This window comes from Setaria italica, chromosome VI, assembly GCF_000263155.2.
Source record: "Setaria italica strain Yugu1 chromosome VI, Setaria_italica_v2.0, whole genome shotgun sequence".
Taxonomy (NCBI): domain Eukaryota; kingdom Viridiplantae; phylum Streptophyta; class Magnoliopsida; order Poales; family Poaceae; genus Setaria; species Setaria italica.
The window spans coordinates 1,255,840-1,266,758 of NC_028455.1; the positions used below are offsets into that span (position 1 = coordinate 1,255,840).

Below are 10,919 nucleotides of genomic sequence, written 5' to 3' on the forward strand. Positions count from 1 at the left end.
ACGTATTTGTTCGTGATATTCGATTTCTATTGTTTCTACTGTACAACAAATTGTTCGTGATTTCAACTATTTTGTTCAGAGTGTATTAGTATTTTGTTGGTCATGTTTAATTATTTGTTCACAGAAAATAATTAATTATTCCATATTAAAAAATATTTTTAAAAATATAATGGTGCAATTAGAATTTAATTTTAATATGTTGTTTGATATTTATGATATTTTTAGTTTTTGATCTGCATGCATATGGGTGATGTCATTAGGTTTGTCCTATATGCATGCATTTAACAGGTCATAGCTAGAATTTTAGGGACCATAGCACGTGGTGAGCTGCAATTGGTGGATTACATGCCTGGTGGCTACCCACCACAACTCCGTGAGGCGACAACTATAGAATTTGTCGCTACAGACTCACCTTCCCAAGGGTGCCCTAGGTCGTCTACCCCATTGGTCTCCACCCCTTGGCTATATAAATTCAAACTCAGTAGCCGCTATTCTAGGCACTCAGGTTTTATTTAGTTCTAGTTTTTCATTGTGAAAATAACATCGTTCACTGTAACTGAGGTGACAAAGTCCTTTTACTATGATCCAGGCTCCTATTCTTGTTCTTCTCGACTGTGGCTGTTTTTGTGTTGAGAGCTTGAACTCCATATTCATCTTGCTTCATATATATCTCGCTTGCAGGTAAAACCTTCGTGGCGAGGTCAATGTTGGTATTCTTACGTTACGAATAAATCCGCAAGTGTTTGGATATACCGTCGTAGCATTTCACCTGGAAGTATTCAGGTATCGTTATTTATATTTCCCTACAGTTTGGCAGTGATATAAACGAGTTTACCAAATACATATTTAGGATAATATGCTTAAGTAATAGATCAAAGTTCACATAGGGGTAGGCCATGATGAAGTATAGGGGTAATATGACACATACAAGCTAATCTTATGAATAAAGAATAAACGAATAAACCTAAAAGTTAGTGGGAGCAAGGCATATAGAGGTCCTACTAGTATCTATTTAGATTAGCAAGGGTCATACAAGCACATGGTTAGGACTTAGTTCTAAGCAACCAGATACTAGGGAAGACTATCTGTCCTTGGTCTGCTAAGGCAAGATAGCTTTCAGAACTCCTACACCATACCCAAACGTGAGGGACAGAGGATGGACAAAGCTGTCACCACCTGTTACCTACCCCTACAAACCGTGGGCACAACCATATTCGAAGGTTCTCGCCATGCCTGAGCACCACGCTTGTGCATGTGATAAACACCCTAGCTTCCTCGGGACTCTGACCCTTCGGAATGACGAGCATAGAGCTAGAGCAAGCTAAAAGGCACAACGAACCGATGCCGTAGCTTAGATCGACTAGCCTAACCGCATACATCGTATAACTTGTAATAAAACATGTCATGTCCCGATACACTACTGGAATAGCATAAAGACTATACTCCATATCATAAATAGGATACCGATAAGTTGAATACAAAGCCATACCCAGAGCTGAATGTTACGTCTCACAATGGTCCCAGGACGACTCACTCCAAGAGAGAATTTCTAGCATAGCTCCACTAGCCTAAGAAGTATAAGTTCTAGCTTAAGGAGGGAGAGAGAGACAATGTGTGGTGTGTGAGAGAGAGAGGGGTGCTCTCCTCCTCCTCCTCCTCCTTATATAGGTGCTAGGGGATGGTTTCCGGGAGGAATATTCGTCGAATCAGCTGGAACCGCCATGGGGGATGTACGGGAGGGCGCCACGTGAGGATGAGGCCAAGCGGAGCACATCCTGGTTTGGCTGAACCACCTTGGGGTTCGGCCGACCCCAGGTGGTGCCACCTCGCAATAGCCTTCCTCTGGTTGATTACCAGGTGGACCCTTGTGGTGATCTTCGGTGATTTCCGTGGGATTGAGTGGATTTGCTCTGACATGTGGGCCCTTATTCTTTGTGCTCGCGTAGAGTGTTCTACAGTGTGTTTCTCCTGCGTTCGAGCACGTTCCCCTCCTTGTCTTGTGTTTCTGAAAACACTTATTCTCCAATAAATGTGGAACTAGGTTATTATAAATAAATATGTGAGTAAGAAATATTAGTTCTCCTTTATTCTTTGAGTACTTTGACAGTCGGATTTGGCACTTAATGACCATCAACAGTCAATCGAGTTGTGCTTAGTTGATAACCAACGGAGCAGCGGTTGCAGGGGTTTGAATCGTGTCTGATTAGAAGCTTGGATCGTCAACATCGAGTTCTCCACCAATCGAATCTATCATACCTATCGGACGATCGGGCCAGTGCCCGTCTTGAAACACTTTTCTGGTGAAACTTATCGGTGACAATATTTATTAATAAGGATGATTCATCGGGAGATTTTCACTCTCCAAAAATTCAGCAACATATATGTGCAGCCAAGAACAATTCAATGACTCATTCTCTAGAATGGCATTGCATATATATAGAATCAATCAATAAAGGGGACAGCAGCATCACCTAAATGACATCGTCGGCAATGAGACTTATGAACAGCAGCAAGGTCACCCATGTCTCGAAAAGGTCCAGAACAGAAAGAAAACAGCATTAGATAATGGCCCCCTCCACCAAGATCAGTAATTCTGTATCACTCAAGCCTGGAACATTTGATAACCGACTCTGCAAGCTACTCGTTTGTTATCAAGAGATGAGCTAACCAACATCGAAATTTGGCATCGACATGAGCTTAATCATGTTAACTTGGAGTTTTGTTGAATACGCAAGGAGCACAAATGAGAAAAAAAATAATAATGGAATGAACCAGAAAATTTAGGCACTACCTTAAGCCAGGCTCAGGTCCACAATGCTCTGATGTGGTCCCCTCCCTTAGCCTATGGGCCGAACCTTAGGCCCGGCCCAGGTCTGCCCTGCAAACAGACTACATGAAATCCCTGTACCCAAAGAGCTGAAAGTCTGAAACTTTGACAAGATTTGAAGTCAAGCTCTCACTGTCGCAGAATTCTTGTTATATAGCTATTATCTAGCAGCGGTGAGGAAGATCAATTTGGCCAAGTAAGCACCATCTGTTGACATCTGTTACAGTACCTTTGCTTGCTTGTTGAGCATACTGCAAAAGATAGGCTTCTCTGAAAGACACGTGATTGTGCTCGCTTGATAACAACGTTTGGTCACTGACTCTGTAAACTACTAAACTCCGTGTTTGTCAGTATATTTTGGTATGTTGTAGGAGAAAAAGAATGAACAAATTGGTCTGGAATGGCTCGTAAAACAAAGGTGGTGTTTGGATATGAGGTGCTAAACTTTAGCAGGTCACATCAGATGTTCGGATGCTAATTAGGAGGACTAAATATGAGCTAATTACAAAACTAATTGCACAGATGGAGTCTAATTCGCGAGACGAATCTATTAAAGCTAATCAATCCATCATTAGTAAATGGTTACTGTAGCACCACATTGTCAAATCATGGACTAATTAAGCTTAATAGATTCGTCTCGCGAATTAGACTCAATCTATACAATTAGTTTTGTAATTAGACTATGTTTAATTCATAATTAGTATCAAATATCCGATCTATCCAAATGTTTCTAAACCTGGAGGGTGAGGCTTGATTGCCTGTGTGCTGCCTGCTGAGTCTTGTGATAAGAGCAGAAGGAGATGCCTTCCTCAGATGGGGATGAAAGCTTCGCTATCACAAGGGCATCCACACATCAACGCCGTGCCCCACGCCTTGCTCTAGAAACAAAGAAATCTGTCCCATCCCCACTGGCTGCCACCGGAAAGCGCCAAATTCCGCCAAATTATTTCCTCCTCCAAACTAAAAACCATCGCCATCAGATTTCAGGCTCAATTACAAGAAATTTGCAGACACGGGCGAGACATCTCACCTTATTGTAGCATCAGCAAATTTTCAGATCTCAAACCGGCTGGTGCGAGGAACTCAATTTAGTATCCATAATATATGTCAGAATTGGTGAATTTTATATGTATTTTTGAGGAATTTTGAATTGATAAGATCTCATACAACATAGAGTCCAATCATTGAGATATAATAACAACTGATATGGGCACAAGAAGATTAAAAACTACAATTAGGGTCCTTATTAATCTTCTGAAAACAACCAATTAGCATGTCGACATTTTGTTCCCCAGGCTCCCAGGTGATGACCACCACCACAAGCGCAAGCCGGCCACATTCCCCCTCTGGTTTGCTTGTTCGCTCGAGCCCCAAAGGCCCCAGCGCCCCTGACACCGGCCTCTCCTCCACTAGCCTTGCTTCCAGAATCATCCATGGCAGCCAGGACCACAGCCCCCAAGTAGCGCCAGACCCACTTCTCGGCTATCACATCAGATTTCAGGCACAGTCGACAACCATGGCGTCCTAGAGGAGTCAAACCAGTAATCCAAGAACCATGGAGCCGTAAGAGGGCGAGGGCCAAGAAATGGCGAGAACCATGGCCGGCGACGGGATGCGGCGGGGGCCTAGAGGCGGCTGGCGGCGGCGTTGACCGCATGGAGGAGGACGAGGCGGGGGCATCGTCGTCGTCGCCGCCGCCGCCCATCGCGCAGCTGGGCTACGACCAGCTGCTGTCCGTCCTCCGCCTGCTCCCGCCGGAGGCCGTGCTCTCCTTCGCCGCTACCTGCCGCGCGTTCCGGGCCTGGGCCTCCTCCGACGCGCTCTGGGAGGCGCTGTGCCGCCGCGACTGGGGCGCCCGCGCCGCCGCCGCGCTAGCCGAGCGCCGGCGCGACCGCGAGCGTGCCGGCGGCGGCGCGCCGGCGCCGTGGAGGAGGGTCTACGCCGAGGTCGCTAGGCTTGGCGCCCTGTCCGCGCGCCGCGTCCCCGTGAGGGGCGCCTCGCCGCGGCCCCGCGCGTCGCACTCGCTCAACCTCGTCGCCGGATGGCTCGTGCTCTTCGGCGGCGGCTGCGAGGGAGGTAATTGCATCCAAATCGTTTCACCTCATCGTTCTTGTTACGTATTTGGTTCGCTAAGGTTGAAAAGGTGATTGCTTTGTGCGCGCTCTATGAATTGATTCACTAGGAGAAATTCGATCACTGGGGCAGAGTACTAGTATGGGCATGATGAACTGCAGTTGATTCGGTTGTGATTAGTTGCTTTGATATGCTTGTTTTGTTTGTGCCTGCTTACTACTGTATTTTACATTGATTTCATTGAAAAATAATAATTTGCCTTATCGATTATGAAGCTTGCTCATTTCTGACAGTTATGGAAGACTTGCTAATGTTTGGAGAGCCTTCCTGCAATATATCATGTATCCTGTTACTGTAACATATAACGGTATGTGCGGTAGTGCAGCACATCAGGCAGGCTTACATCATAACTGTAGGAGGAAGAATTCCTGGAAAAATTTAGGAGCTAATTTCAAGTTTGAACTAAATCCTGGATTGAATCCAAATAGTTCATTAGCTGGAACTATTTGTCTTGCAAATCAAGTTAGTTGCTTTCCCTCAGAGTATTCTGCTTGAGTAATAGTATTGGTTATTTTATAAGCTATTTAGTTCCCAAAAGGATGGATACTTTATGAGTTTTCAGAGCAAGCAAAAAAAAATGGAGAATTCTCCATAGCCCATATTGTCTCCTCCTAAAGTTCCGCCCTTTTGATCCTCTTTTCCTCTGTCATCACGGTTAGTTATCTACTTATCTTTGATGAAGTAGGCTCAGAAATATTGGATTTGAAGGAACTTTTGATTATTTGGAGGATATTATCTTTAACCTGATTATTTTCATTAATTTAGAAGTCTAATTGTTAATCTAGTTAAGACTAATTTGTATCAGATTATAATACTTCGCACGCACTACCTGAAATGACTACTTTTAGTTCTATCTAGCTGGAAGCTATGCTTTTTCACCATCGATGCACATATTGTTTTTTGTGGTCCTTTTTGTTATTGCTTCAGTTTCCCTTTTGAGTTTGCATTGGTTATTCCAGTAGAAGGTTTCCGTTGCCCTTTCTACTTAAATGTGAGCACTACGTCTGTCATCCTGAACTCCTGATTTTGTTGTTTGCGTTGATTTGTAGGTTGAATACAATCTTAGTAGCTTTGTCAAGTAGGTTAAAGAAAAATGTACAAAAAAACCTTTTCCCTGAGAATTAGAAACCTTTTGTGCTCTAAGATTAACACTTTTTCAACCAATATGACAGAAAGTATCCATAAGTTAGTATTATGGTCTAAAAGGAGTCTGAGTCCCTGATCCTGTGACAGTTATCTACTCATCTTAGAGTCAAGATCCTAATACATAGCTCTAGAAATCGGATTGTCGGGGTCTTCAAGAAACAATCATTCTCCCTAGGTTCAATATATGCTACAAAACCAATACTAACCCTGACCTTAACTTCCTAGATGAAAACCCCCTCCTATCTGCATCTGTCTACCACTGCATTTCGCTATTGTTGTTGGCTTGTTGCTCCCTCATGGTGCTTGTCCATGCATTTCAGTTGAACTATTACATGGTCCACCGTCTGCTCCTTCAAATAATACCACTTATCCTTTGCACAGAAGTAACCCTGATGAGAAAGTTCACATCTCTTGGTATTGAACACCATTGCTTTTGCTATAGAGAAGATGTTGACCATCCACAAATATTTGACACTATGCCTACTATGTGGATTCTGCAAGAGATGACCATGATACTCTCTGAGTTATGATCTACAAGTGCTATACAATGAGTGTTCCTCATCAAGTCTTTGATTCTTATGGTGTTATGGGGACGACCAAAACATGTCATGAGAGGTCAAGGGTTGCAGCCTTCATTAAATTAGTTTATTCCTTGATGAGGCACAGGCTTTACGAAGGCTCCAAGGAAACATTTATATGATGCCTGCTGGCAGCTTGACATGAGTTGCTGCTTTCTCTTCCATGATCAAGACATGGGAGGAATCTCTCTTACCTTTTAAAAAAACTCATTGGATAAGATTGATGCATTGCAAAGCAGCAAATGGAAGGAGGGACAGCATGATGCTGCGCCTACCACATCACTAAATTTACCTAGGGACTAACACAACTACGCAACCGTAGATTCCATTACTGCTAATCACCATTGTTAACTCTACCTTTACCAGCATGGCCACCAGGACAGGGAAAAATACGTTCTCATTGTTCCACCATCATGTTCTCTGAGTTGTTGCGGGAGCTATCTATGGTGCTGTGTGGATCACCACGTGCTGGGGTAATGATGTTATTGTGCCACTGCTGACCCTGCCCGTGTCACTGATTGCTTCCATGATGTAGAGCCACGCTAGTGGCTGTTCACATCAATGTGGGGCAGCCAAGGACCTCGATTGTGGCTTCCACCTTGCAGCTTGATGATGAGCTGCTTGTGCTAAAAGGTAGAAGGTTGAGGATAAAGGCTTGGCTCTTAATAGCAGGTATGGAGACAACATGTAGGCATGCATCAGCATGGTGGCAGTGGCAGATATGTGTGTATGCAGGAATCTGATGTTAGCATAGCAAGAAGTCCAGGAAGTATAAGAAGATGAGTTAGATTTGCGGCTCTTGTTGGGTTTCAACTCTAGCCAACCCAAACTTGCTTGGGACTGAAAGACTTGGTTGTCATTGTTTGATTGGTTTTATCATAAGGTGTTCAGGCCTATGATCAAGTTTAGTATCTATTTGATTGCAGAGAAGAGTTATGTTAGTTGAGTTAGAAACCATTGGTCCATCCCCATAAAAAGGGGCAGGTATCATGTCCTGGGGAAGAAGGGAAAGTGAAATTAGTCTATTCCTTGTATTCTCTCATCTATATTCCAGCTTCTACTTTCAATGCTCTTATCTCCTTCCTATCCATGCTGTCGATCCTTTCCTCTGGCTGATAGTTGCTCCGATGTAAAAACTTTATGTTCTGTTCAAAGATCTAAGATATCCCAGGGCCACTACACCTAACAGGCAGTGTTCGCGTACACGGCCGTTTAGCCCATTTACACGCCGTTTACACGCTACAGTGCCTACCCGTGTCCGTTTAATCACCCGTTTAATGGACGTTTAACCTGTTTAATTGTCCGTTTAGTCCGAATAAAGAGCTAAACGGTAGGTGACTGACTGTTTAGCGTTTAATGTTTAGGGTAACATTGCTAACAGGTGGTGTCAAAGCATAACACTTTATACATGTATTGTAGTTATTGGAGATCCTCTTTCTTTGTGATAGGAATTAGGATGATTGCATACTATGATTCTACTCTTTTGTTACCATTATTATGAAAACCTATTTGATTGTATTTTATCCCAGTCTTTGGTTTCTGACTAGTTTTCTGATGTTCTCTATTGCTCTAGTTAGGTCACCATCTTGATGACACTTGGGTGGCTTATGCTGGAATTGGAGCTGGAAATAGACCGCCTACTGTACTTAGCTGGCAGCAGTTAGCCTCTGGCACCCCAAGTGGGCGTTTTAGTCATTCATGCACTCTAGTTGGTGACGCATTAGTCTTGTTTGGTGGAATCACTGACCAGGGGCAGCGTTTGAATGATACATGGATAGGCCAAGTTATTTGTGAAGAACCTCGAAGGATGCGGATCTCATGGAGACTGCTGGAGGTAGGTCCACTTGCACCACCTCCTCGTGGAGCCCATGCAGCCTGCTGCGTTGATGATAAGTTCATTGTAATTCATGGTGGGATAGGGCTCTATGGAAGCCGGCTTGGTGATACATGGCTTCTTGATCTCTCAAATGGCCTCCGATCTGGCAGTTGGCATCAAATAGGGAAAACATGGCCTTTGCCTCCACCTCGTTCTGGTCATTCTTTAACTTGGATTGGTGGGACTCGCATGGTTCTATTTGGTGGTAGAGGATCAGAATTTGAGGTTCTTAATGATGTCTGGTTGTTTGATATTAGTGATCAGTACCCAAAATGGAAGGAACTAAAGTATGACTTGTCTACTGCTCTTGGTGAAATGCCTTTTCCACGGGTTGGGCATTCAGCAATACTTGCGTTGGGAGGCAAGGTCCTTGTGTATGGTGGAGAGGACTCACAAAGGCGGCGGAAGGATGACTTTTGGATCTTAGATACACCAGCTCTACTTCAATACGAGTCAGGTTCCAAGAAAATGACCAAAAGGATGTGGAAAAAGCTAAGAATTGATGGTCAGTGCCCAAGCTACCGATCCTTCCATGGGGCATGTGTAGATACTTCTGGTTGTTGTGTGTATATTTTTGGTGGAATGGTTGATGGCCTTGTTCACCCTGCAGAAGCCTTGGGTCTGAGATTTGATGGGCAGCTGTATCAAGTGGAGCTAGTGCTGCATCTTTAGAAAGTGTATGTTGTTGCATTGTAAATCTGAGAAATTTCCTAGGTTTGGTCTTTAGCATCTGGTGTAGTTTGTAAAAACTTCATGATAAATCTGGAGCTCTCCCAGAAAATATTGAAATGACCAGTATCACTACCATGTCACCCAGGTTTTCAACACTATAAGGACGCTCCAAATGGTTTCTGCCTGTCAATTGTGCATGGGCGCATGCCCATACCTGTCGCTGATCTGTGAAAGGAACGGTGATCCATTGTAATTTTTTGCCATCAAGGACCGATCTGTCTGTATATGGGTTTGAATCTCCATTCCTTTGTCAGATTCATATGTTCCAAAGAATGTCTGTCAATACCATCTGGAACAGATGGTTGTTTCGGTACCTGATGGGCTCTCATATGGTTATGGGAAGAGGGATAAATGTTGTTGCCCATAATAATCCAATGTGCCAGGATTGCTTGGGACCATCTGGAGCTGCTCTTGATCTTTGCATCCCAGTCACCAATTGGCTCACTGCAGGAGGACCATGTCTCATTCAGCCCTTGGTTCATCACATGCATAGAACCTGATATTTGTAATGATCTAATGATGGTGTATGGGTCACACTGGCAACATTACACAGCACAATTTTTTGGAAGACAAGGATGGTTTGATCTTGGGTCCACTGGTACAAGATGTTTTCAAGTCTTGTAAGTTGTAACGGTGTATCAGTATGCAGGTTATGTCATGTGCGCATTAATTCTGCGATAATGGGACCGAAACTTGTTTGGATTATTTCAGATTTGGGACCATTTGCAGTATGATTGTTTGATGATGCATACATCACGGAGAAAAATATGTAGTTCCTGTTCAGATCCACTTTGTGACAGCAAGGCAAAGCTTCTGCACCAGGAATCCAGGACCCATGTATGCTATCGCAGAAAGGTTTTCCTTAGGTCAGTTTGTCCGTGTGATTCTTTAACATTCTTGATAGATTATATTTGCCTGAGATGCTTTCAGAATATCTGAACCCAATGCAGTTCAGGCTCCACTGAAGTTTGAATCTGATTGTTGCAGGTTGGCCAATCCGAGACCGAGACAGAAAACCCTTACCATGCTTTCTACTGCTGCTGCATTCACATCTACCCTTTGGTTATTTGTAATTTCAAGTGATAAGATCCATCACCAAGACATTATCAATGCTGGAGATTTCCAGCTATGCAGCTGCAGCTCCGGTTGCTATATTTAGTTCTTATTCAGCATTATTTTCTTAGGAAACCCTTATTCAGCATTATTACACCATTCTGAAGTACACCTCCGGTAGCACAACAAAACATAATTGATGTAATTGTGGCAAAACTAGGAATCAAGCCTAGCTCAGTCGGTAGAAGCCAAGAAGGTGCGTAGCACAACAAACACATGATGTAAAGATCCACTGTTCCTCGTTCGTAGGCATTCTAATTTTCTTAAAATAATAGTAGTGCACCGTTCCCGCCAAATAGATGTGAAATAAAAGGAGACAAAATACTCGCATCAGGCAATCTATCAAAGAAAGTGACTATACTTGAACTTGAACCTGAACCTAGCAATCCTCCATTATTCTGAAAGTCAGTATGTATGTAGTGGTGAACCACTAATCCTAAAAAAAAGGTACACAGAAGTTTAGAAAGTGGTCTTTTATATAACTACAACGATGTTTTTTCTTATACAGGGTTAA

General features: G+C 43.4%; 1 protein-coding gene across 3 annotated transcripts; it reads left to right on the top strand.

Moving 5' to 3' along the window:
- Nucleotides 1–4,111: 4,111 nt before the first annotated feature.
- Nucleotides 4,112–10,561, top strand: LOC101758829 (F-box/kelch-repeat protein At1g51550). Of its 3 annotated transcripts, XM_022827567.1 has the most exons (4): nucleotides 4,130–4,903; nucleotides 8,262–9,912; nucleotides 10,004–10,158; nucleotides 10,280–10,561. In XM_022827567.1, exons 1-2 carry the CDS (start codon nucleotides 4,483–4,485, stop codon nucleotides 9,230–9,232), a joined length of 1,392 nt encoding a protein of 463 aa, XP_022683302.1. In that variant the 5' UTR covers nucleotides 4,130–4,482; the 3' UTR covers nucleotides 9,233–9,912; nucleotides 10,004–10,158; nucleotides 10,280–10,561. The 3 variants fall into 3 exon arrangements, with proteins under 3 accessions (XP_022683303.1, XP_022683302.1, XP_004972525.1); XM_004972468.4 differs by having other exon boundaries at nucleotides 8,262–10,158; XM_022827568.1 differs by lacking the exons at nucleotides 10,004–10,158; nucleotides 10,280–10,561 and having other exon boundaries at nucleotides 4,112–4,903; nucleotides 8,258–8,742.
- The last annotated feature ends 358 nt before the right edge of the window (nucleotides 10,562–10,919 follow it).